The sequence below is a fragment of the Spea bombifrons genome, chromosome 4, assembly GCF_027358695.1.
Source record: "Spea bombifrons isolate aSpeBom1 chromosome 4, aSpeBom1.2.pri, whole genome shotgun sequence".
NCBI classification, from domain to species: Eukaryota; Metazoa; Chordata; class Amphibia; order Anura; family Pelobatidae; genus Spea; species Spea bombifrons.
In genome coordinates this window covers 3,948,491-3,975,791 of record NC_071090.1, presented here as the reverse complement: position 1 = coordinate 3,975,791, position 27,301 = coordinate 3,948,491, and the positions used below count along the sequence as shown (strand labels likewise).

Below are 27,301 nucleotides of genomic sequence, written 5' to 3'. Positions count from 1 at the left end.
CAGTCCTCATATGGTTAATGTTGTGGACCAACTCCTCCGGCTCATGTGACATTTTGTCCTCCTTTGTTCCTCACACACTGTCACATTGTTGCCCTCCGACTTTGTAGCCCATCCCTTCTGCAAAGCCCACGACATAGAAACTGCGCTTCCAGAGGGGTGGTGGGTTCGCTGCCCCAGAAAGGGGTATTCAGGGCGATAGGTTACCCCTGCCAGAGATCCAAGTTTATTATTTTTATTAATTTTTTTTTTCCCACCTCCATCCAGGAAAATTTTACTGCAAACCTCATTACTGTTACCGGCGTTCCGGATTCAGCCAACTCAAGAAGCCGGCCGCCCCTGCGCTTCCCTGCAAAGTGAGTACATCGGGGCAAAGAAAACCGGGGGGATCTACTCGATCAATGTGCTCATCAGTAGATCATTTAACTCTTTCACTGCTAGACGTGTAAGCACCTCTTGCAGAGCTTTGTTAATATTGCCTAGATCAATATATTATTAATCGTCCGAGAAAAGTATTAATTATGAGACTTAAAACTTAACCGCTGGCCGGCATCAAACCGGTTAATTCTTTTTCATTGCATGCGCGATGCCCGCAAAAGTACTCAAGAATCAGCAAAAGTAATTTTATTTGTCGGGGAAGGGGTGATGGTTACACGTTGGTAGCCTACATAGCAGATTTAATTAAAAAAACAAAAATGGATTCATAGCTTTGACTCCCTGGAGAGGTGGTAGGGTATTACAGAACCAGCATATACTGCAAAAAAAATGTACAATTGCATTTTTCTAATATTTGGGATTCTCTGTGATATTAGATGAAATTGGGGAAGCTAGAACTATTTCCTGTAAGAATAAATCTCATTTTGTCTCTGGAACATCTGTAAAGGATTAGATACGCTCGGTCTCTGTGTCCGATCCGCTTAGCTTGACCCATGTTTCTTGACTCTTCAGGAGGCTAAAGGGGTAGACAAGGATATCCCAGATGCAGAAGAACCAGGACGAGCTTCATCGTTGCCCCCGACTGCCGCCGAGAAGACCCCAGGTACACGCTCTTCCTTCTTCCAACGTGCTCAGGGCCTCTGGTCCGCGGCGCGGCGTGTGCAGAGCGTGGTGTCCTCTCTGAGGCGCCTGGTCGCCCAAGACCCCCTGGACTGTTTTTTCATGTGCCAGCTGACCGTGTTTGGGTTCCCGTTTCTGTACGTCCAGTCAGAAATCCTATGGCAGATCCTGGGAGAAATTGCCAACAAGGCTTAAGATGCACTTCTATAGGAAAGAAAGGGTTAAGGGGTCCGAGGGTCCAACCCCCCCCCATCAATAAACAACGTGTTATCATTCCGTGGAACGTATCAATCCATTCATTTACAAGCAAAAGCTGTTATTAGGATAACGCATAGAATGCGTGTCTAGAACCCCTTCACGCGTCACGCAGAATCAACGTGCCTGATCCTTGCTGGTTCATCGGGTCTTCCTGACGCTTTTCGGGCCGCTAGGGAATAACTTTGATAATCTGCCCCAAGGCTGGCTGACTGCGGCCGTGAAAGCCGGTCGTTTTGGAGAATAGCCGTAGAATCTGGTTCCATCCACAGCTTTACAGCCCACCCCGGCCCGTGTTATGCACCTAACCGGGGTGTTTTTATCCCTGGCCGAGATGGATGAACCCAGGCTTGTTGTTCCCGCGCGGTAATTTGCGGGTTCGTTATTATGAGACACAGACGCCGTTATAATCCCTGAACCCCGCCGGAGTGTACTCACTAACCCCAACGTTCCGTGTCCCCAACATCATGCATTACGAATAGCCGACCCCAGGGAGCTTCTTCTGCAGGAACGATTCAGCCGACCCTGTATAATGCGTAGCTAATGTGGGGAATCTTCCAAAACGTAATCTCACTGATTGAACTATGCATTATACAGGGCCGGCTCGGCTCCTCTTGGAGGGGAAGCTCTCTGGGGTCGATGCAGAGGATGGGCTAGCGAATACCCCCGTCTAAACGTTTAGGATTGTGTTTTCAAGAATATTTTCCGGGGGGGGGGAGCAAAAATATTTTTTTAAAAAATATATATATTTTTTTTTTCTTTCATTTTTCCAAATCGCAACCAAAAAGTTTAATAAAATGAGTTCAGTGTAGGCACGGCAGCGCGGTGCTGTTTGTTTAAATGCAAAGCCGTTTAGGCCAGTTCAGCTCTGTCTGCGAGGCCTGCGAACACGTTAAACTTAATAAATTTAATTATTATACATTAATAATGTTCCCTGCGGGTGTACACCCGAATTATCTCACCCCTATTCTCTACCGCACGCTGTGTAATTTAATGGCCTGAAACAACGCCTAATTCCCAAGCACCTTCTAAATTCACACAAAAGTATTACAAAAATGAGCACTAATAAAATGAGATTCACATATATGATATAATATGATATACACCCCCCCACAAAACCATTCCACCTCTTAGTAAATATATAGAATATGACAAATGTGTTGCTGCTGGAAAGAACAGTATTATCAATCCGCATTAAATTTGGGGGAAAAAACTAAAATATGTTGCAGATTTCTTTGTTGCTGCCAAAAATATGACTGCTGAAAATGGGGCTGTGCCAGCCCTGGAGACTGGATAGCCTAATAATGCAATAGGCCCTAAAGGGAGCGGCACAGGGGGTGCATTAGGCGATGGAAAGTGTTATTCCGCTGCAGACAATTTATGGTACTGTGTTTCCTGTATTCTCTGATTGCGGTGAATTTGTGTTAAGCTTTATTGTGTGTGACGGTGATTGTATGTATTCTGTGTGTCGTGCAATAATAAGCAACACATTACAGCCAGAAATCCCCATATAGCAAGCGTATAAACTTCACCTTTCCTCAGAATTCCTCGGTTTTCCCATTTCAGTGACGAATCGCATACTGGTGCGGAAATGGGATTTCGACAGCAGCAGCCCTAACATTGCCAAAATACAACTCCCATTACCTTAAGCCAGTTGTTTTTTAAATACATAAGTTTTGTCCTATTTCCACTGATATTTCTGCTAATTTCTTAGGAGACAGAACAGTATAATCATGGAAAAGTTCTTGAAGAATTACCCTTTCCCTTAATACCTCCTTACCCTTTTTTAATTAAATATATTATTATTATTATTATTATTATTATTATTTTGGGTTTTATTTTTTAGAAGTCCTAATGACTTTACGCAATGTGCAAGATCAGTAAAATTTGAGTTTATAAATTTGGTTCTCCGTGGATTTTTCCGGCACCATCTCCCCCCAAAAAACAAAAAGATTTTTGTATTTTTTTACATTTTTTTTTTTTTAATAGGTCCCCTGCACAATTTAAATATTAGGGCATTGCAGACAGATTTGGCCTTGGCTGCTGCTGTTGTAAAGGTTTTTTTTTTTAGGGGAACTTCCTAAAGTCCAATCGTTCTCAGGACCCATCTTTCTTGAGATGGACTTCATCAGAACCCAAAGTTTCCCTCCCATTCCACTTACTTTCTGACTCTTTACAAAGAGCTCTGCGACGTGGCTGCCTCCATAGATCGGACGGGGACATTTATTGCCCCGGTGTTAGAATTGTAGCCAAGATTATTAGCTGGAAGATCCTGGAGCCCAGAAGAAGACATCTGCTTCCTCCTCCCGTCCCTTCAATACAGATACTCGTCCTATGAATGTTCTTTCTGTTTTCATTGTATGTGCTCCCCCCCTGTCTGTTTTTCATGTTTTTTCCACCCGTTTAGGACTTGTAAGCCCAGTACCCTTTCCATCAGCGGAGCCGGCCACGTCTCTTTATTACACACGCGGCTTATAGAAGGCGTATTAAAACATTCTGTGATACTCTTTGTTACTTTTTTCCTGTGGCTGTTTGTTGCTTTGTTACTGCTTTTTTATTTTTTTGTTTTTCTTTCCCGTTTTTGACTCTGTACTTGCTTTTTATGTTGGAAAATTTCACTGTTGCACTTTTAAGCAAATAAATGTTGTCCTTTTTTTGATGGATTCCGAGTTCCTTATTTTTTTTTATTTGAAATTTGACCGTCTTTATAGGTAAATTAAGTAACTACAACCCTAAATGTAGCAGTTGGACCGGTAGCTGGATACATTATCTCTTAGCTCTGCTCGCTCCGGTCCGCTGGTGGAGTGCACCATGGAAGAGATACTTGTTGGGTTGGGTGACCTTAGTTGATCTTTGTTGGGTTGGGTGACCTTAGTTGATCATTGTTGGGTTGGATGACCTTGGTTGATCACTGTTGGGTTGGGTGACCTCAGTTGATCATTGTTGGGTTGGGTGACCTCAGTTGATCATTGTCATTCACTAAGAACCAATGGGATTTTGCTTTATCCAGTTTGTACCCAACATCCAACCCACAGCGTCAGTGTTGACAGTCCAGATCTATGACAAAGCCCATTACGGAATACCAGAAACGTTAACCCAACGGATCCTTCTAATCACCTCTTGTCCCTCTTGTCTTGTGATCTTGTCTAAGTCATTCTTTACCCTTTCTATATTAATTCGGCTTAATAATGTCTCGTGTAGAATGTTTGCTGAAGCTTTCTTTAGGATAAAGTTCATCGGAGAAGGAATGTCAGACTATAGACCTGCTTTTGGGACGTTCCACGATATCCGCCATCTTTTAAGATGCCGATGGCTTTAAGTTTAGATCCTACGGCTCTGTATAGAGGAGCAAAACTGCCTCGGTTTCCAAGCTGAGACCTCAAACGTCCTTCACGCAGCCGAGAAAACCAATTCACGATCACTAAACGATATAAAATTCCCCTGAATATCATGAAATATCTTGGTTGGGTTCCCCATGAGTGAAATAAACAGAATTTATGACAAAATTCTTTTAAAATGGAAATGATTGATTTTATCGTATGCTGTAACATACTATGTAGCGCCTAAAAAGATAGCCAATGGCTCGTAGTACCCAAGAAATTAACCTATTTAATTGGACCATGAGTGACAAGTAAACGGTCACCAAGGATAGTCATTTTCTATATTTTGATTATTTTTTTCATTTAATATTATTATTATTATTATTATTATTATTATTATTGGTATTATTATTATTATTGGTATTTTTTAAAACTACTATTAGTGTTATTTATTGGTGGTATTAGTATTGTTATTATTATTGTAATTGGTATTAATAATACTATTATTACTATTACTATTATTATTATTACTATTATTACTATTATTATTACTATTACTATTATTATTACTATTATTACTATTACTATTATTATTATTATTACTATTATTATTAATATTATTATTATTACTATTATTATTATTACTATTTGTAGTATTATTTCTTTTGAAAGACAGAAACATTGAAACAATATTTCTACGCACCGAACTCTCTTGTCCTTACAAAGGTTTCTTAGCACTAGTGCTCTATCTTTTCATTTGCCCCAGAACTATTAAATCTGCCTCCCGCAGGGGCATTGGGTAAATTCCTCTACCCGCAGCTATTAATGGGATTCAACTCAACGCACAGCAAAAAGGACCCTTAACAGAACGCTCGTTTTTAGATGACGGAACTTTGGCTTTTTGTACCCAAAATATAGTTGCGGACGTCGCTAAATACGACGGCTCTCATATCACACGCCGCTTTAAAGACCCTTTCCTCGACGACTTGGATGTAAACTGTATTAATATGTATATACGGGGGGGGGGATTTTACCCACCAGTGATAATCACATAATAAATTTAATTATCATTAATATAGTTAATAATGTGATTATCGATGCCACAACCATTCATTTTAAAATTTATAATATTAAAAAATATATATATATATATCCCCTACAGGCAATAAGGGTAGTAGAAAGGAAGATGAAACGTTCTGCTGGCAGAGCCGTAAGGAATTTTTGTCCCCAGGAGCTTGCACTTTTATTAGAAATACCCATGACTTCATACTGTCGCTTGACTTGCAGGCCCCAGCATGAATGGCGTCGAGGATCACAATGTAAGCAAACGCCTGCGAGCCACGCCAGAGCGCATCGAGCTGGAGAACTACCGCGTGTGCCTGCAGCGCGAGGAGCTGGAAGAAGTGCCCGAGGAGACCCTGGCCGAGCATAATCTGAGCAGCCTTATGGATAAAGAAGGGGAGGAAGCGGAAGCAGCCAGCAGGTAATTCCTCTTATTATAATTATATATGCACGGAGAGGCCAGCGCTTCATGGGTTAAACTGTTACTAATGGGTGTATATATATATATATGTATATACACACTTCAAAAGTTTGGGGTCACTTAGAAATGTCCTTGTTTTTTTGAAAGAAAAGCACATTTTGTCCATTAAAATGTCACGAAATGACAGGGTTAATGTTTTAAATGACTATTGTAGTTGGAAACGGGTGATTTTCAATGGAATCTCTTTATAGGTGTACAGAGGCCCTTTATCACTCCCATCACTCCTGTGTTCCGATGGCCCTTTATCACTCCCATCACTCCCGTGTTCCAATGGCCCTTTATCACTCCCATCACTCCCGTGTTCCGATGGCCCTTTATCACTCCCATCACTCTTGTGTTCCGATGGCACGTTGTGTTCACTGATCCAAGTTTAAGTTTAAAAGGCTAATTGGTGGTTAGAAAACCCTTTTGTAATTATATTGCAGCCAGAAATTTCCTTGTTTTCCATGAAAACAGCTCAGTGACCCCAAACTTTTGAATGGTAGTGTGTGCGTGACGGGCCCTCATTGCATTATATACATACTGTGTCGCTCACTCACTCGCAGATATTCCGTCTCTTCCTGTAGCAGCTCCGAGTCCGAGATGGACGAAGACGAGGAAGAGGAAGAGGAGGCTGAGGGACACTTGCCTTCCTCGGACTTGGGTGGAGTGCCTTGGAAGGAGGCCGTGAAGATTCACGCCAAGCTGAAGGGGAAGAGCGCGGAGCCGGTGGAGGAAAAGGAACCCGCAGAAGAAGAGGAAAGTGAGGAGGAGGAGGAGGATGAAGATGAGGAAGATGAGGAAGGTTCTAGTGAAGGTTAGTTTTTTTTTCTGCAGCACCTTGGGATTATTCCTCCCCGATAAACGCCTTGAGGATCCTTTGACTTATGAAGAATGTTCTCTTTTGAATTGCAATCTAATTTAACTCAATGGTGAAGACAGACCAAAATGCTAGGGAATTAACCCTTTACCAACCCCCCCAACTCCCTTCATTGGTGTCTGTATAGTGACATCATTAGTTTTCTTTAATGCATTGTTTCATCCGGGTCGTCTCATTTTATTCCGTCTTAAACACATTTAAATATTAAGTCAGTACGGAAATGTCAGCCAATCACTTGCTTGTCCTTATGTCACATGACAGAAGGATACAATTAAGATGTCCCCGGGAAAATATTAAAGGGATGCGTTCTGTTGCGCCTTTACGATTGGGATGGATTGTCCAAAATGATGATTCTATCGCTGTGATCGGGTGTTACACACAGCGCATTAAATAAAGATGTAGTCTAGAACTCCTCCAGGGTCTGTTCCCAGCGGGGGTGGGACGTTATTCTACAGCAAAGAAGATTAAGAAATCGCGAGAAAATCCAAGCTGTAGCGAGACGTCCCATTAAGTGTCTCGTTTCCAGGGGCAGGTAACCCACCTAAACCATTTCAGAATCCCACCGGGGCCGGGGGCCGGAGGGTCTGTTTCCATTCACTCTCTCATATCTGCTTCTCTGTCCTTCTCCCTTCCCTTCTCTCTCTGTCGGGGCATGGAGGGGGGATTCCGTTACCTCTTCTTCAGAGGGTGAGTATTGCCCTTGGGAGAGAGAACTCCAGCAGGGTATGTGGCTCCAGCGTCTCTCAGATGAAGATACAGTCGGTACATTTAAAGGTATCCTTCCCGGTCCCTTTTGCCCCCAAGGCTCCTGCCACGATACATTAACACCTTAGATGGTCCTACACCCCTGGGACGAGGAGAGAGGAGATGGGAGAGAGGCGTGTATGTACGTAAAGGGATTCTGTGCAGGAGGGACGTTTATTTCAAAGGAGGAGACAGAATGGAAGGACGTTTTACTGTACGGAGAGGGTGTGAGATAAGTGGAGCAGCCTCCCAGCAGAAGTGGTAGAGGCTTATAAAGTGAGGCATATTGCTATGGCCGCTCATTCTTACATGTCTAAGAGCACCGCAGATAAGTCTTTCAGGGGTGTAGGACGTTTCTGCGTGTGCATGGATTACCAGTCCCTACAACCCGAAACTTATTTTACACGCTTGGGTCATGGCAAGCAGTAAAGGCAAAAGGGGGGCAATCCCGTGTCGCCCACCCTAGAAAATAACGCTCCTTGTAACCGGAGGCTAGACGCGCGTCCGCGTTTGTGAAGAGGCCTTGCCGGCAATTCCTGGATCTGCTCCTGAGTTCCCCCGCGCATGAAACTGGGCAGTGGCTTTGCAAGAGGTCGCAGCGCGCTGGACTTCCAGCACTGAAATGGTTAATCTGTTTCCTTGAGCTTATGAAGGTGCAATCCAAGGCTTTACATTAGTGGTTTTTACATTGTGATGTCACACCAGCCCCATATGCAAATTTACTATTCCCGTAGATAATTTGAATATTAAACAGACCCGCTGATAAGAGACACTTTCTTTATTATATATATATATATATATATATATATATACATTAACAAAAATAGTATCTCGCTCTGTTATCTGATCCCTGATCTACTAAAAGAACCCCCCGGCTCCTTATCATACTGACGGTGGGGTACAATAGAATGACTCGGTCTTAATCTACTAACTGGAGACTCTGACTAATGAAAGTCTATAGAGGAACGGACTTCATTAGCACTGCCGTAAAGCAGTATATTACTGTATACAGCGCTGGGGGGGTTATATTACTGTATACACCGCTGGGGGGGGGTTTATATTACTGTATACAGCGCTGGGGGGGTATTATTGTATACAGGATTTTTTATTCCCATGGCACATACTGCTCTGAATGCCGCTGGATTGCACCTTTTATTAAGCAATTTATTAGTATGGATTTTTTTTGCTGTGAATTATTAAACCCGCGCATGCACTAACTGGTGTGTGCGGCCGCCTCTGAGTCGCTGGGGTTATGTATAAAAAGTTAGTCTTTTGGAAAATTGACGTGGCATCACTGGATGTGATGGGTTGCCATGGTGATAACACTTTTGAAGTGAGAATCAGAATAATTTTTCATACATACCCCATTATATTTCAGCAGGAGTGACAGATTTGTGAGCACAACGGAGGAATTCTAATTAAAATGTTTAATGCCAGTCACCGGGGTTTGATCTTGTGAGATCTGGTGGTCTGCTCTCTTGGATCTACTGAATCTGCTTTGCGTTTTCTGTATCTTCTTCCTTCTGCCCCTTTAAATCTTTAACCCTTTCTCTGTTTTCTGCCCTACCTGCCCTGTCCTTTGTCTTTCGCACCCCGTATCATTTGCCCCTTCTGCAGCTGGGAACCTCAAGCTTCAACAAGCCTTGTGCCCCGTGGACCCCTTGGAGATTAAGGCGGACGTCCACTGGACACATGTCCTCAGTGTTCAGGAGGAGCGGGAAGGGGTTAATGCGGAGGGAGGAGATCTGAGTGTGTCTTCCCCTTCTAAAGGTAACTCCCCCACCGGACCACCACGGACCACCCGGTAATGAGGTCCCCCGCAGGGAGGGGGGGTGTGAGCCCACCATAATAGACCGTAGGCACGGCTTGAATTCCGCGTCCGACATCCTAAAGTTCTAGAATCAAACCATTGACTACGAGAGTTGCGCATGCACCACCTAGAATGCGGCCCTTACTCACGTTTCTTTGGCCCTTTAAATTCCACGTTTTGTCTTTAAATCTGTATTTTGTTTTAAACGTTTTCCCAACGACGCCCTAACAGCGCTGACACAACGACCCCCTATCATGCACAGTCAACGACAGGTTGAGCATGCTGGGAGTTGTAGTCCAGTTGCTGTTGTGGCGCCACAAACGACCCGTCTATGTATTTCTTTAATGCTTTATACCCCGTTATTTAAAGATGGTGGCCTTTAAACGCTGTCTAGCGCTTTATTTGCAGAACGTTGCTCTTTGAAAGCCACATCCGTCATTTTCCGTTAACATTTCTTCCACGTGTGAATTATTTTTAATCGTTGTTTTTCTGTTTTAGTTCTTCGCCGTCGTTTTAATGTATTTTTTTTTCCCTAAGAGAGAAACCTTCAACACACAGAAAAATAAATTCAGGGAAACTGTATATAGATAGTGTATACATATATAAATCTATTATTTTATTATTTTTATTTTATTTTTTGCATGGCTTATGAAATAAAAGAAAATTGATAAAAAAAAAATAATTAAAAAATGATAAAAAAAAATTAAAAAAAAATTGTTTTTAATTTGCAAAAAAAAAAAAAAAATTTTTTTTTTTAATTTGCCATAGAGCTTAATCTTCCCTCCCACCATCATGATCCCGTAAGAGCGTGGCTGGAATCCATTTCTGGAGGTAGAGACAGAAAAAAAATATGAAAAAAAACCCCACTTTCCTTTTCTGCTGCATCCTGTTAAAAGCTTTTGTGGATATATTTTTAGACAAAATCTGCAATTTGCTTATTTGTGTCCACGCTGGCTGCAGCTCCCGCCACGTTTCTGTCCTCACAGCGCATGATAAAAATATCCGTCCGCTCCCGTGCTGAAGGGGGTATTTTTCAGCAGTTTTTTTTAGGCATCTCAGTCTCGATATAATATCTCGCACGTATTTGTCGCTTCCTCGTAACGCTTCTAAAACGCCGCTGCAGTCTTCCTTGCGACTGTTCCGAGTTCACGTGGCCAGAAAACGTCTAATTCTGGAAGATTTATAAATAAATTATAGATGCCCGACGCGTTTTTCATCCACATGAAATTATTTAAACAGATTTTATTTTTTATTATTATTTTTATGTCCTTTTACATCAATAAAAACACATTTTGGAATTTTGGTACAGACTACAAATACACGTCAATAAGTTCCGTGGCCTTTTCCGGCTGCATGGGAAGGCTTTGCTAGCCGATGTATATCGCCGTGCCGTAGAGGCGTGATAATGTCCGATCGAAGCCGGCGAGCACATCTGATAAATACAGCGTTAAGTTCACTTTGGAATCTCTGGCCATTGGAGCTGATCGATTTCGCTTGCGTTAATCCGTTACTATCTTACTAACCTTTGGCTGCCGTGTCTCCGTGTCTGGCGACGTCTTTTAATTTGTGCTTTACATTTATTGATCTATACTTTAACCGATAACCCGCTGGTGTCACGTATAGGCTGACACTCCATGTTCATTAACTCGGTAGGCGATGAAGTCCCTTTAAACTCGAGATACTTTGCGAGCTGTCAAAAAGTTAACTTATCTTTGTTTTAGAATCCTAGCTTCCTGTAAATTGTTGTTTTTTTTTATTATTTTTGTAAAATTCCAAAACCAAAAAAATGAATATAGGTGTCTTACGGGTTAATATTTCAGTAAGCCTTCTTTTTAATGGGAGGCTTGCATTAAGCAGCCTTGGGATAGATCCCTTTTGGGATAGATATACTTTGAAAGCCCGTATAATATAATATAATATAATACGCTTACACAAGGCGGACTTTGCAGTGCGTTATAAAACCACCCCGCGGTGGGGAAAGAGAAAGCTGATGCTCTGCAGTACTAACTGAGTTTGCGCTGGGTTTGCTTTCGTGTTATTCTCGGTCATTGCAAGATCTTTCGCTCTTCCTGATTTCCTTCCCTGGCTCCTTATCATGGTTTTTCCCTTTCATACCTGTTTGCCCCGCTCTCGCCAAGTTACCCTTTACCCCTGCTCTCTCTCTCTCTCCTTTACCCCTGCTCTCTCTCCTTTACCCCTGCTCTCTCTCCTTTACCCCTGCTCTCTCTCCTTTACCCCTGCTCTCCCTCTCCTTTACCCCCGCTCTCCCTCTCCTTTACCCCTGCTCTCGCCAAGTTACCCTTTACCCCTGCTCTCTCTCTCCGTTACCCCTGTTGTCTCTTTCTTTATCCCTAATCTCTGAGCCTTCTGCTTCCAATCCCCTGCTCCTTTTTGTTCTTTGCCCTTTCTTCCTTATCTTACCTATGGACCCTGTTGTCTTCTGCCACCCTGTACATTCCCCACCCCACCTTACCCCTGGGCCATGTTATCCTCCTCTACCACCCAACCCTGCTCCCCGTTGTCCCCTTCTACCACCCCAACCCTGTTCCCCGTTGTCCTCTTCTTCCACGCCTGGTCCTTGCACCTTTCCCCACCGAACCCATGATGGGCCCTGCCGTCTTCTCCTCCCACCTCTGATCTTTCTCTCTCTGCAACTCCTTGTTTTTTCACGTTCTTCTCTCCTCCTCGTTCTGCTCCCTCAGCTCCGTGTGAGGAAGGAGAAGCAGAGGAGGACGAGTTGGGCACAGGTCCTGCAGAAGCTGAAGCAGGAATGGATGGGGATACCTCTGCAGACCTTGGTGATGGTATGTGGGCTTCTTGCTTTGGGAACAATTTGGTTCTAATGTCCTTCTCTCATATTTTCTGCATATCGTTTTTGTTTCTACACACCAAGTGCCGGTTGCTGAGCAAATATTATAACAGTAGTAACTCAATAAAAATGTCCAGCTCCAAAGGTCTTCTAAGTTGATAGCGTAGCCCTTCAAGAACCTGACCATGACCATGACCTAACCGCATGGATTTCTGCTCCTCTACCTCCCCGTTCCGTCAGATGATGATATTCCGTCGGACGCCGAGGCTGCTGAGAGATTCCCGCAGTCCGAGAAGATGACGTTGAAACTGGATTTAGACGACGAGCCCCCGTTTGTGCTGCCGAAGCACGGTATGGACTTTTCAGAAAATTCCACAGCTCTATCTATATATAAATATGCTTTATAAACTATTAACAAACCCTCAGTATTTTGAGCAATAAGTTGTTTTTGTTTGTGCCTCTGCAATTCCAGACACATTTTTTGGCCGGGTCACAGCAACTCCAGATGACAGCATAAGGTCTGTGATCCAGACTCCAAGGGAGGAAAAAGAAAAGGTAAGCGCACAAAAGAATGAATACTGGCAAGGGTGTAATAAAGCCGCCATGTGTTCTCTCCCTTCCAGCCTCCGACCTTTCTGTTTTCTGTTCATCCTCGCTTTATGGCGGGGTGTTGTGAGGTTCCAGACCTTTTCTTCACATGGCTCCCCGGGCAGTAAGAATGGATTGTTTATAACATTTTAATGCTCTTGACCGATCATGAAAGAGAGACTTCATTTTCCTCTCCGGGGACCGGTCTTTAATTTGTTACTACACCACATCCGATTAAAACGGCTTGTAAAATGTTGATAATTATCCAATTGAAGAGCTTATGACCCATTTATTTCAAACTGCGTGTTATTATTAAGAACGAGTTCATAGTAAAAGCTGCAAGCCAAGACCCAACATGTTGGAATACTTGTCTGCCTTCTTCAGGAAGCAGCCTGTTAACGGACAGACAATATGGCCATTGTATGTTTTTTGGCAGCTTTTTATTTTTATTAATAACCTCGGCTTTTTAAATAAATAAAAAAAGGAGCAAAAACTATTTACGCCACTTAAATAGAAAGCAGAAAGAACGGTTCAAGTCCTCAGAGGACGTCTGCTCCTCCCAAAAGAAGACAATGAGATCTCTGACCAAATAAAGTCATTATAGCGATGCGTGCGGAATATTCTAGAATCTCTTCTTCTGGAATCTGTTCTTTCTGTATCGGTTCTTCTCTTTTTCTAAGCACGTGACGGCCGTAGGACTATCCTAGGCTTGATGCCACGAACGGGGTTTATGTGTCGGCAAATTCTTTGTTTTGCAGGAGGGGGGCAAATGTTAATAGCGGATCGTTTTAAATTCGCAGGTTCCTCTGGTGTCTCCTCTGGAGCCAAAGTCTGCTCGGGAGAGATTCTTTCAAGATCTCCTCTTGCCGGAAACCACCAGCGCCAAAGCAGAGTCTCCGGTGGAGGTTAATAAGAAGACACCTCTTTCTCCGGTTCGCTCCCAGCCGATAGCGTCACAGGAGCTTGTTGTACCCGTGTCACCCGTGAAACCTCCGTCCGTCTTACCTTCTGCAAGGTCACTTCAGTCGCCGACGGTCCCTATTTGCTCGCAGCCTTTGCCATCCACAGATGTAGCCATCACCACTCCTGCCAAGCCACCTGTATGTCTCCAGCCAACTCCTGTTATCACGTCTACTCCTCTGGCTAAGCCGCCCTTTACGGACGCTGTCAGGGAAGCTGAGAAACCGACCAGCCCCAACGCAGAAGAGGCGCTCAAGCGCATTGACCTCATCGAGGAGTTCTGGATGAAGAGCGCAGAGATCCGACGCAGTCTAGGGCTGACCCCTGTTGATAGAAGTCAGACGCCGGAAGTCAGCTTCCCTGCTGTTGTGTCCACTACTCCTAAAACAGAGCTTTCGAAGCCCAGCGCTGAAGAACTGAAGTCTCCTGTGAAGCCACAACTTATTCCCAGGAAACTCAATCCAAACAGGCTAGATATTGACTTACTTTCGCCTCTGACCCCAATATCACCTTCTGATAAGGAGCTGAAGAGCTCAGAAGGGGAGAGGAAGGACATTTCCACCAGTTCTGGCTTGGGTCTCAATGGTAGCCACTCAAACACCCGCACTGCAGGCAGCGAAAGTTTCAACACTTCAGACTCGGCCATGCTCACGCCTCCCTCCAGCCCTCCTCCTCCTCCACCACAAGGGGAAGAACCGGCTACTCTCCGCCGAAACCGGGCATCTTGGCAGAATGCGCCAGAGTCGCTTCCACCGCCTGCCCGTGCCAAGGCCAAGTCTCCTGAAACTCCACAGCCTGCGTCGACGGTCGAAGATGTGCGAAAGTCTTTTGTCGAGAGTGTGGACGAGATCCCGTTTGCGGATGATGTCGAGGACACGTACGATGAAAGGACGGATAACTCCAGCCTCCAGGAGAGATTTTTTACCCCTCCGACCAGCCTCGTCAAACCAATGAGAAAAGGCGTTGGTAAGGAAAATGGCGGACTTCCGTCCTCGCTGGAGAGGGGGCATCACAGAAAGAGAGAACTCCCACAGGTCACTCCAGAGGCCAAGGAACGAGCCGAGGAGAGGATGAGGGCAAGGGAGAAGTCTGTAAAGAGTCAGGCCCTGCGGGACGCAATGGCACAGCAGCTGGACAAGATGAAGCATCTTCCAACTACGTCAGCTGCCGCGTCATCTAAAGGGTCATCCACCATACTTGCCAGCGAACTCTACTCCGATGTGCCCAAGACCAGAGTTAAACCTGATGCACCCACTTTGAAACTAGAGAGCCCGAATGAGCCGCTGCTTTCTCCTCCAGCTGCCGAAGGCTCCGTCACCTCATCGGAAGGTTCGGGTGGCAAACCCAAAAAGAGACCTTCGATCTTCTCTCCGCGTAAGAAGGAGAAAAAATCAAAGGGAGAAGCCGGTCAACTTTCCGAAAAGCAGGAAGATGGCACCAAGCCCAAGTCATTATGGAAGTCTGTCTTCTCTGGATATAAGAAGGAAAAGAAGAAGAAGACGACGGCAGAGGACAAGTCTTCTCCGAGTACCCCTTCTAGCAGCACCACTGTGGACTCGGGGAAAGGCAAAGTGGCCAATATGGCTCGCGGAGCAGGTATTATTCGCTGGCGTTTTTATTCCAATCTATGACCTTCTCTTGTAGGAGGCATCGACGTGCTTTTAAGAATATCCGATTGCGTATGTTTGTTTAGATCTTGACGTTAAACTCTGCTTCTTGTTTCTTAGATCTTGCCTTTAGACGTCACTTGAGCTTCTCTGAGGACTCTGACGTGTCCAGCGACGACGTTCTTGAGAAATCATCCCAGAAATCCAAGAGGGAGGTAAGTAGAAGGATAGTATTCGCTAACACACACTTTCAGAGCTTCTTGATTATACCCTCTTATAATATTCTGTAGAAGTCTCACATGGAACTCTGCTCTTAACATTAGCACCCAACCCCCCCCCATTCTACCTCTTCTAGGGATCGCCATTCTACTTTTAAGTACTGTAGCAAAATGAGACGGGTATCACGGTATAGATCAAGAGGAACAGATGCATTAAAATTATCGTTGTGTCTGTGCGCGACTGTATGGATTGACTGCGACCTCCTAACAGAATATATACTCGCAAGAGCAAGGCTTTCGTCTCTGTCTTATGATCATCCACATCATTGTTAATGTTGTATTTCACCTTAATTGTAACAACGCTACGGAATCCACTGAAGCGCTCTAAATAAATTATTATAGGGGGGGGGTCATTTGGACATCACCATGGAGCCGTGTACGCTAATACGTTGTTTGATATTAAGCCAGTTTGTTTGCTTTCATGTTCAAATCCTCCGGGGCATGGTTGCTGGCAGTAAGCAGAGGTTTAGATCTGATTATGGATTTAGATTTATAGATTTTGCAGCTTTTCATGCATTGTCTCCAAGGGGGGCTCAGCTTTAAAGGATCTGTAAGGGATAATTTTACATGGACAGAGAACCGATTACAGGAATAATAATGAGAAGGTGTCTTCTTTTTTTATTATTATGTTTGTGATGACACTCAATAGTTAAGCGTTATAAATTCAGCTCATCAGGAGTGATTATTAAATGGGGAGAATGGTCAGAGAAGGGACTGATGAGATTCCGTGTTAATAAATGTAATGTTATGCATTTGGGTAGTCTGGCGGATTATTTCAACGCGGATAGGACTGTGTTGCACTGTTGAGTGCTGACGGTCCCTTCTTAGGGAGTGGGATTAAGGATGCTGTTGGGCAATGGCCCCCACCCTTTCCCTCACTCACACTCAACATAATACTTCCAAGGGGTTACCGTTGCATACTTACTAACTTTTCGTGGTCCTAGGGGAATCTGTATGATGTCATGCACAGAGATTAATGCAGTGACATCATGGAGCATTCTGCCCTCAGAATTCCTTTTTCCTCCCCTGTTCTTTTAAGGCCGGCGGTACCTGATTTCTGTGACTCTGGTATCGTGGCTCTTTCCCCGGATGACCTCTGTCCCTGTCCTCTGGAAGACTTTATTGCTTCCAGATCCCCCCCGCTGTGCATAATTACCCCCGGCATGGCTTCTGGGGTCCTCTTCTGTGGTCTTGGCCATCTTGTCATTCTGCCTCCCAGCTAGAAATGGCCATATTTTAAAAACAGAAAAATAAAGTTTCCGGCCAGGATTTCTGTGGATTTTTCCATCAGATGACTTTTACAGCGAAACAGATGTCCCCCCCCCGACCTTCCTGATAGAAATAACTATGCATGTGTATGTAATATATATATATATATATATATATATATATATATATATATGTATGTATGTGTGTGTGTGTGTTTTAATGATTTTTTTTTCTTTTTTCTGTGTTATTTTATCATTCTTTCTTCTACTAATTGAAATCACGTAATGCTTCTTTCTTTGTTTTCCTCCTCCGATTCTCTCAGTATTTTCCTGACCCATTCGAGTTTCAGCCGTACAGAGATGAGGTAGCTTAAACACGCATTAGGATTCTTCCCTTTAATGTATCGTCTCACAGAGCCGCTGGAAAAGTCACTTTTTTAACCATAACGCAATTAAATATTTTATTTTTTTATAAAAACTCTTCACGCTCCGTGGGACCTCTCGCTCCGTATACCCCCCGTCTATTTAGTTACTTTCCCCGGATGTATAGGCATCGGATTCTTCGTAGCTTATCTATAAACCACAATTCCCGTGCAAAGTTCTAAAAGTGATCTTACGAATGTTCCTGTCGATTGGACCGTTGTTTTTGGTTGCTACGGTAATAAAACCACTTTGCACCGGAATAGCTCTATTTATTTAGGACCTGCTTCTAGATAAATATCCTTAATGTGATTAGATTCTCTATCATAGCGATTCCTCATTCCGTGGCTGACATAGTATTTGTGACCCGCGCATGTACTAACCAGGACCCCGACTCCTGAACCTGCCGTTCTCTCCCCCGCTGATTCAATATAATAGGAATGCGTCGGGTGTTCTTACCATAGATACCCCACGCATCCGGTTCTGTATCCCGGCAAAGGCCATTCCATAGGTTGCCACATTGCATTTCCATGCTAGATACCCTATACCGGCCCTTAACCCAGCGACCGTCTCGGCTTCTGTCTTTTTGTTCTAATTGATTTATGTATACGTTTTTACCATCTTTGCTGTCTCGGAGTCCGTGCGCGGAGTGCTGCTTACCAAACAACCGGAAATTCGTCTTTTTACCTTAAAACCGGAGGGACACGCAGAATATTCCCTGCTATTAATGTAAATGGCGTCATACAATGCGTGTCTCTTGCGTGGTATAACCAGCTATGGGTTCGTAACCCCCACCCCCACACGCGCAGCGGGCTCCAGGCGCAAAGGAGGCGTTTTATGCCTTATTAATAAATCATGTGTATTCATTTCATTTCGTTTTGCTTTAACGTGTTTCTTTTGCTCCATTTCTCCCTACCCCTTCCGCCCCGTGTTGTGTTAGTCGGTGTATGTGCCTCATGCCTTGGCTTTCAGGAGATCGTACTCATCAAAGGTAGTGACATCATTTTCATTTCCTCGCTGTCACTTTTTAGCTCTGGATCTTTTATTCCTCCTCCTGCTTTTCCGCTGCCTCCGAGCGGCGGATTCTGCTGCTTCCGTTCCCCTTCTCGTTGTCATCTAACTGGTATAACCCTATTCAAAGACTACTACATTCAAATCATTTCTATGTTCTAAGTTCTAGAGCATTCTAGATCATTCCACTGTCTGTTTATGGAGTTTTGGGTTAATGTACATTTTTGGGCCAATCCATTCCAAACTTAGTTCTAATTGCCTTTGGCATTAAACGACATTGCAAACTAATTTGAAATATTTTTTAATTATTTTTTTAGGTATTTTTTTTTTAAAATGTCCTTTTTCCATGAAAACAGCTGAGTGACCCCAAACTTTTGATTGGTAGCGTAAGCGAGGACAGAACCCCTGATTCTTTATTCCGCGTGTAACGTAGGATTTGTGACTCTCCTCCTTTCCCGTTAGAAAACCTACACTGAAGAAGAACTGAACGCCAAGCTCACAAAACGAGTCCAGAAGGCCGCCCGCCGGCAGGCGAAGCAAGAGGAGCTGAAGAGATTACACAGAGCACAGGTACGAGACCTCGGGGCGATGGGATTAGACATTCTTTATGCAGATCACAATATATCGCACTCGTTCGTTCTCATATCCCATGGGATTTACAGACATTTTTTGGTCGGGTTTCATTTTTTCTATAGATTATTCAGCGTCAATTAGAACAAGTGGAGGAGAAGCAGAGGCAGCTTGAAGAACGAGGTGTGGCGGTTGAGAAAGCCCTCCGCGGAGAAGCAGGTATTTGTCCCCCTGTAGCGGTCATTATATATATATAATATATATATATATATATATATATATACCCAACCAGTCTTGGTCTGATCTGGCTTTCGTTGTGTTCCGTCATGGAGGTTGGACGCGTCCTGCGTATTTATTCCTTTAAAAGAAAATACTACATTTCCAATTCAAGATAGGCTCCCTGCGGCTGCCAACAAGTACAGAAATATTTAAAATAATATATTTATATTATTTTAAATAATAAAATAGATAATAAAATCATTTATATAGTGGTTCAGTTTCAGGTTGTCGTTGTCACGTGCCTCCTGTTTGTAAAGCTTTGGTCCCTCTCATCTAATCTCAACGAAACATATTGTAAAACAGCTATGGCGTGCATCGGAATTCTAGAGGTCAGAGGCAAAGAAGGAAACCCCGCTGCTTAGGCAGAGCTCGTTCCTTTTACTACCTTCAGGTTCTCTCGCTCTTCCGCTTTGAAGTTAAAATGTGTGGGGAAAAATATAAAAGGCAGAAACAAGGAAACAAAATTGTCGTAGAGGTGAAAAATGCACTAATTTGCACTTTTTACAAATTTCAATTAGCCTTTTAAAAGTTACCCTTCCATAAATCCGTGTTGTGATACTAATTACATTAACTACTCTGTAAAGCCTACATATGGGGCATCTTTAATCTTCAATGCTTAATAACACCCCAGACTTCCCCCCCTTCCCCTGGCGTTGGTACAACCCAAGTATTTTTATATGGTCATTTGCTTTTAGCGGACATCGTTAGGATGGAGGGGGGGGGTTTCACTCCTTGGTGCTATTCCTGTGCATTTTATCTTAGTTATAGTTTTCTAATTGACTAAAACGTTAACTGTATCAACCAATCAGAAACCTCCCTGGTACCGATCTATAAGGTGGATATATACTTGAAGGATTTGAGTGGCTTGGTAGTTACTATGGAAACGTTCTGAGCCAATCCTTTTAAAGAAGATCCTGGCCAGTTACATTTGTCTGAAATTCACAGGGGTGTTTGAGGTGTCTTGGAAAGTCAGACACACTGATATCATCATCAATAATAAAAATAATCATTTTTTATTTTATGTATTTATATTTTCCATGCGATTTACTGGCTTAGTCAATAACAACCTAACCCTGTAACCTCACTGAAGCGCCTGCCGGATCCCTCTGCTCTGACAATCCCATGCGTGAGCGCCTTAGGTGCGAGATTAAATTAAGAGATTATATTAATTAATGGTTTTGTGTCTTTTTTTTTTTGTACTTTTTGTTTAGATTTTGCTTACTTGATGGAAAATTCTTATCGCTCTTTGAATAATCTATATGGGTTTCTAGCATTATTTAACCGAATATTCTGCTGATATTTATCGTCCATAAATAGGCACTTCACCCTTTTATTTATTATTTTTGTTTTATATAAAAAAAAAAATATTTGTAAAGAAAAACCCCTTTCTAATCTACACGTTAACATTTAACCTTGGACACCACGGATTTTATGGACTGCATTATGGGATTATTAGGTCGATGTTCCGTGTATATATATATATATATATATATATATGTGTGTGTATGTATGTATGTATGTATGTGTGTATATATATATACTACTGTGTACCTGCGTAAACATACTTCTTGATGTATGTATTGATAAGCATACCCTGCTCTGGGAGTTCCCAGCCGGTGACAGCGGTGGGCTTTTTTTTCTGCCACTTTTACATTTTTTCACAATTGTGCCAATTTCTGTAATTTTATTTATTTATTTTTGCGTGACGGCCCCTTTAAGGTAATCCGCTTGCGTAACCTCCGTTATCTCAGTCCCCCGAGCCCAAATGCTGCTGCCATAACACCCCCCGGGGCCCTGGCCAATTCGGAGCGGGGCCCGTCTGCTTCCTCTCCATCTTGCGGCATTCCGAGTTGGACAACAGCGCCCATCCGGCCTCACTCAGAGAGAGAATGATGGGAATTGAAGTCTTAACGGCCGGAGGTGCCGCTAGTTGCCCAGACCCCCTTGCACAGTTTATCTTGCATGTGTTTTTGCCTGTTCATTGATCTCTGTCTCTACTACTACTTTGGTGCTTGTCTTGATGTGTTATTTTCATTGTTTTCAAAATTCTCAACATATCTCCCCGATTATTACTTTCCCTCTCCCTCTTTATCTTCATTTCGCGCATGGTCTCTCTTGCTATCTCTGTCCTGCTTTCGTATTTTTTGCACAAAATTGTATTTATTTATTTTTTTCTCCACTTTGGTTTTTTTTCCTCCTGCTTTTAACTTTTCTCTCTGGAATTCAATGCTTGCTGTCTGTCCGGTTGGCGGATTTCTATAACGTTCTCCCCGATTCCTTATTGTAGACTATTGGGGAGAGTCATGTTACAGTGACCTCATCGATTTGCATCTGGGTGGTACGTATGGCCAAATCACACCCCAGTACTAACCAGCAAACTCCCCCAAATATTACTTTACTCCCTCCTTCCCCAAAAATCCCCTCCCCTCTAATCCCCCCTAATCATGAAACAACAAGAAGAATTAATCCGATAGTCCAATTACACACCAAGTTCTTCTGAGAAGTCCTGGTACAGTCCGCAGGTCCTTACATGCAAATGAACTAGCGTGACTAATTTGCATATGCTGCCTTACGTGATGTCATGTAGGGTGACTAATTTACTCTGCTAATAAAAAATGTTCGTTTTGGCCAAAATTGGTCTAATAGCGCTAAGATAGGTATGGCGTTTAATGTTGGTTTGGGTAATATGAAGGCTGCATATCACAGGTACTTTTAGAACCCTGGGGAAGGTTTACACGGACGTACATGCGCAGTGAATTGGCTACTTAACCACCGCATGCTGTGATTCTGTGCCGTGTATTAATCTGTGTTCCCACGTGCCGTGCGGGGAGGAATAGAGGCAGGAATAGGCAGCCGCCGACACTCCAGAATGGGATCGATTAACTAAACGCGGGGCTTACAGGAGAACAATCCTTTCAACCATTTATTAATGGGCTGACCCGGTTGGCTTCTCTGGTGAGGGCCGAACTGGCCCTGTATAATGTATAGGTAATAGAGGAAGAGCGGTCATTACACGGGGGCCACCTCAGTCCTACCAGGACCAGTTCCTTGCAGGTTTAGTTGATACGGCCCTATGATTCCTTGGTGCCAGCGGTTGCCTTGTCCCTTTTCTAGTAAGAATGGCTGAAGAGGAACAAGTCTCTGGCTTTTAATGAACCATAACTCCCATCAACCCTTGCCAGACGAGCAGTTTAATAACACATTTAATATAATATCTGAAATATTTCCTGCGTGTTAATGCTTGTTTTGGAGCATGGGAATGGGAGAACTTTGTCTTCATAGAGTGAAACCCCTCCATTTTTTTATCACACCTTATTAGATCTCTCTCTTATATTGTCGTAACAATATTTGTACCGATGTATCTTGCTTCTGGGGAGGAATAAAATGCCCTTTTACATACATATGGCATTTTATGTTGGCTGCAAAAAGAAGAAGCGAATGAATAATAAGCCATCAGGATCTCCTTTGCCGCCGTCATATGGAGGCTGGGAAATAAGCCGCGTATTTAAACTCATTATAAGGAATCCTCTGTCAAGAGATATGTTTGTCACCTGAATCCAAGGAGGCATCGGCCAGGAGGGGCTAAATTATATTTTAGCGCTCCAAATCGATGTGCATGAATAATGTATGCTTTGTGCTGTGGAGTGCTAAAATATGATCCTTAAGGGGGAAGGGGTTAATGTTTTTAAAATTTGTATACTTTATAATAGATTCGTATTTTATTATTTTTTAAATTATAATGCAGAAGCAGGTTTATTACCCCATACGGCACCCCCCCCCCCTGTTGTTTTTATTATCCATTGACATCAGTCAAGCACAAGCTATGAAATGGATAGGTGTGGAGGGAAGCTGAACGGTTCATCTTGCGTTAGACCCTTTGCGTTAAGCAGTGGCGGGGTCCGTAGACCATCATGCAGCTCTTTGTGTGGTCAGCAGGTGCTTCGCGCATGGGATTGCCAGACTGATGAGAGGGGTCAGGATTTCCAAAGATGGTTCATCATTCGAGGGCGTTAGAGGGTCATTAGACTCTTAAAGGGTTAAGCGCAAAACATAGGGAGGCTGATAGAAATGTAACCCTTTTCTGCTAAGGCAGTTGGTGGGCTTCAGTGACTCTCAGCCAGCCACTTGGTGTGAGCAGCCCCTATCCTCATCTCCAGTAACATGATAGGAATTGTAGTCTATTGGAGATCTACAGGGATCCCTGCTGGGATAATCAGCCAGTGGAGGTTACCTTTAATGCGGTATTAAACCGGCAAACTTCCCACCGGATCCGAGCGACTCGAGGCTCCTCCTCCTTCTCCGAGCAAACGCTTGTACTTCTTCGTATCGTGTTTTATTTTCCAACCTTCTTCTTGTTGTTTCCGGTTTTCTCTCTCACTCTCTGTCCTTTTTTGCTTTCTCTTCTCTGTTTTCTTCCCTTCCCCTTGTACCGGTTTCACGCCTGCCCCGCTCTTTCCTCCTCCGTCCCCTTCTTATTCTTTCAAGTCGATCCCTTTGCTGGGACTCCACGCCGTAGACCTCTCTCCTTCTGCCCTTGCTGTGCACACGAAGGTAACGTAGCTTTGCGCAAGATCGCCTTCCCAGCGCGCGCCGCCCCGTGGCATGTGGTTGTCGCATAACACCCGACGTTACATACATGCAACTCCTGCTTTACCTGCCATCCTCTGAGCGACTCCGCGCGCTACATGTGACCCATGAATTATACAATAGCAAAGTCTGAACCTCCTTAACGTGAGAGATAGATGTGTTGCCCTGGCACTCGCATGGAATTAACCCCTTAATGACAAAGCCCGTACATGTGCGGGCTCAAAATGCATTGTTTTCAATGGGTTTAGGGACCGCCCATTGTCCTTAAGGGGTTAAGAAATAATATCTAACACGTAGGGAGGGAATAGCACATATAAAGACAGATTTACAGGGCTTTGTAAAAGGGCTGTAGGTAGCAACTGGGTGGGGCTTCCTAAAAATGGGTGTGGCCAACATTTAGCTCCAGTAAACTTTTCATCCAGTCCCCTTAGGGGACTGTGGTTCTGCCCATGAGGAACGAATGTACACGCCCCTGATTAAGGCTTGCTCTACCGTTTACTAGACCATTAGGGTTCCGGCCACGGTATTCTATTGTACCTTAAATGGATTAATATCTTAGAATAAACATTAAGACTCCTTCCATATGCTGAGGGCGGTTGGGTTGGAGATGAGACTTTCTATGACCATAGACTTGAATCTGGGCATATGTTATATTGTGTGATGTATGAGGGGGTCACGGACCGAGTGAGATCTCCATTATCTGTTAATAATAATGCCGCTGTTTCTAGAGACGCCGCTTGTTCATAGTTGGAAGTATTCTTGGGTTATGGAACCAAAGGAGGGGGTTGTATGGGGTAAGACTGTATGTAGCTATAGAAGGAGCTTAGTTGGGGTATATGGAGCAGTAGGACATGCTAAAGGAACTTGTTTTATTGAGTAGTAAAAGGTTGGGTATGGAAAACCAGATCCTTAGAGCCGTGAAATTCGTAGTTTAATTAGCTATTTTCTGCTGGAGAATTAATAGATCAAGAGGGTAAATCATTTCATGCCCCCCCAAAAATCAAATTTGTATTTTTCTGTATTTCTTACTATGCAAATAGCTGCAAAATCCTTATCCAGTCTGCACCGTAGCCCAAGCAAAGAAGGTATTAACTACCGCATTGAGTCATAGCCGCGTCACGCAGCATCGGACCCCCTGTGTTTGTACATGGAGCCCCTTCCTCCCTTGTTGGCCGTGTTCCGCTGTTGGCCGTGTTCCGCTGTTGGCCGTGTTCCGCTGTTGGCCGTGTTCCGCTGTTGGCCGTGTTCCGCTGTTGGCCGTGTTCCGCTGTTGGCCGTGTTCCGCTGTTGGCCGTGTTCCGTGTGCTCATCTTTCCTCAGAGCCCCATGTCGTGCTTTGTGTTTATTATTTGCTCCATCCCGTGCGTTAAATCCCCCCACATACCCACACCGTTTTTCTTTCTTTATTAACCTTCAGTGTGTGTTACAGGCATGAGTAAGAAGGATGATCCCAAACTGATGCAAGAATGGTTCCGCCTGGTGCAGGAGAAAAACACACTCGTGCGCTACGAATCCGAGCTTATGATATTGTAAGTTTTTCGGGGGGGAGTACAGTGTACAGTTCCAGAAATGTTTCCTTTTCTCTCCGGATCCAGGAGCAAATTAAGAAGCCCTAATACTTCAGTCCCTTTAAATGGTTAAAAGTCCCTTCACCGCCCATCATTACAAAGGCATTCAAATCCCGGCAGTTAAAGTGAAGGAGTTTAATAAATATGTCTTCTGTAATCTGCCGACGGCCAGACCCCAGACCACAGAGTAGCGCCGGGCCTTTGATCCGGCGATGGGCTACTTGAGCCGTTGGATAATGCAGGTAGCCGAGGTCACGGATCAGAGAGTCGCTGAGTGTTTTCCTTCTGTCCGCAGCGCCCGCGAGCTGGAGCTTGAAGACCGGCAGAGCCGCCTGCAGCAGGAGCTGCGCGAGCGCATGGCCGTGGAAGGTACGTGCGACAGCTGCCATCTGCTCGTAGCCAGGGTCATCGGACTACATCTCCCATCATCCTCATCACACCCGGTCTTACAAAAATCTGACTCGGGTTATAAATATATGGTGTTTTTCCAATATAATAGTTAAGCCCCACGTGGAAATAGAAGCACGAAAATTTATTTATCCGCTAAACGCGACAAGAATGGGAAAAGTTAAGTCTGAGAAATTGTCGTCATTTTTTATACAAAGCTCCCTTCATGATGTAAGGACAGGGGGTGTGCGGAGGGCATTAAGGATATGAGACAGGGGCAATTAGTTAAGATATGTTGTACGAGGCGTAGATAGGGCTGCCAGATACTGAAAGACGCTTACTCTCCTCCGCAGATCATTTAAAGAGCGAACAGGAGCTGGCGGACGAGAAGAGAATTTTGAACGAGATGCTGGACGTGGTGGAGCAGAGGGACGCCTTGGTGGCTTTGTTGGAGGAGCAGAGACTTCGCGAGAAGGAAGAGGACAAAGACCTCGAGGAAGTCATGTTATCTAAAGGTTTCAACCTGAATTGGTCCTGAAAACGCCTCGTCCTCCTCCTCTTACTGCCGAGACAACATCAGGAGCCCCTGACGTCCCCGACGGCGTTTTGCTCGCGTGGCGCGGGTCGAGCGGCACTTCCAGAGCGGATATCTGTGCGTGGCGGCCCCCGGCAGCTGCTGTACGTTACGAAAAGGAGATACTGTTACACGCGCCCTCCAGAGTGTCGGAGAACGGGCTCAAGCCGCGGTTCTAATTCAGGTTTACATTATGCTGCCATTTATAGTGGTGCTGGGTATGACCACGTTTGACTTTCGCCTGGGAACTGTCGAGATGCTTTTGGCCACTAGGTGGCAACCAGACTGTTTTTCAGACTGCCGTGACTTGCTTGGGAAAAATTCTATATATTTTTTTTATATATAGTTTTGTTTTAGTTTGATTTTATTTTGGGTTTTTTTCTTGTTTGTTTTTTTTATTTTTATTTTTTGAAGATCACACAATAGTGGAAAATTATAAGCCTCTCCAAGACAAAAAAATAATAATTTATTATTCACTTTATTTTCTAACCTGAATAATTTATTTAACCCCAAAAAAATATAAATATATTTTAAGAGGATTTTATTTCCGACGTATGAACCGGAGACATTGTTGAGATCTATGTGACCGGAAGTGCAAAGCCGTCTTCACTGCCTCCTGATATACGGACCCCCACACCCAGCACCCTCAGCTAACGGTATCTGGCTAGTGTGCCCCTTGTTTTAAATGGGACTTCTTTTTAACCCTTTTGATCACAGCACGGATTGCGATCACAATCCGCTTGCAATCGTGGGGTTAACATTTGCCTTTAAAAAAAAAAAAAAAACCCCACCAGGGACGCTGTATCAACGGAGGGGATTTTCTGAAGGATTTGTAAGAAAAAAACGTGGCTACCGCAGCTGCAGATTGTGC

At 43.9% G+C, this 27,301-nt stretch overlaps 1 protein-coding gene across 18 annotated transcripts in view; it reads left to right on the top strand.

Moving 5' to 3' along the window:
• Positions 1-26,420, top strand: part of MICAL3 (microtubule associated monooxygenase, calponin and LIM domain containing 3) — a 63,762-nt gene extending 37,342 nt beyond the window's left edge. For 5 of the 18 annotated variants that reach the window (XM_053462459.1, XM_053462453.1, XM_053462447.1 and 2 more), the window contains 20 exons: positions 265-353; positions 946-1,036; positions 5,916-6,111; positions 6,738-6,967; positions 7,715-7,804; positions 9,392-9,544; positions 10,353-10,415; positions 12,287-12,388; positions 12,634-12,744; positions 12,866-12,948; positions 13,782-15,537; positions 15,669-15,763; positions 18,395-18,445; positions 18,928-19,035; positions 19,161-19,254; positions 21,602-21,652; positions 23,800-23,865; positions 25,331-25,430; positions 25,765-25,838; positions 26,210-26,420. In XM_053462459.1, the coding sequence (XP_053318434.1) occupies positions 265-353; positions 946-1,036; positions 5,916-6,111; positions 6,738-6,967; positions 7,715-7,804; positions 9,392-9,544; positions 10,353-10,415; positions 12,287-12,388; positions 12,634-12,744; positions 12,866-12,948; positions 13,782-15,537; positions 15,669-15,763; positions 18,395-18,445; positions 18,928-19,035; positions 19,161-19,254; positions 21,602-21,652; positions 23,800-23,865; positions 25,331-25,430; positions 25,765-25,838; positions 26,210-26,394 (3,788 nt within the window). In that variant the 3' untranslated portion in view covers positions 26,395-26,420. The remainder of the gene's footprint in view (positions 1-264; positions 354-945; positions 1,037-5,915; positions 6,112-6,737; positions 6,968-7,714; positions 7,805-9,391; positions 9,545-10,352; positions 10,416-12,286; positions 12,389-12,633; positions 12,745-12,865; positions 12,949-13,781; positions 15,538-15,668; positions 15,764-18,394; positions 18,446-18,927; positions 19,036-19,160; positions 19,255-21,601; positions 21,653-23,799; positions 23,866-25,330; positions 25,431-25,764; positions 25,839-26,209) is intronic. The other 13 variants (XM_053462454.1, XM_053462460.1, XM_053462451.1 and 10 more) reach the window with 10 other exon arrangements.
• Positions 26,421-27,301: the final 881 nt, after the last annotated feature.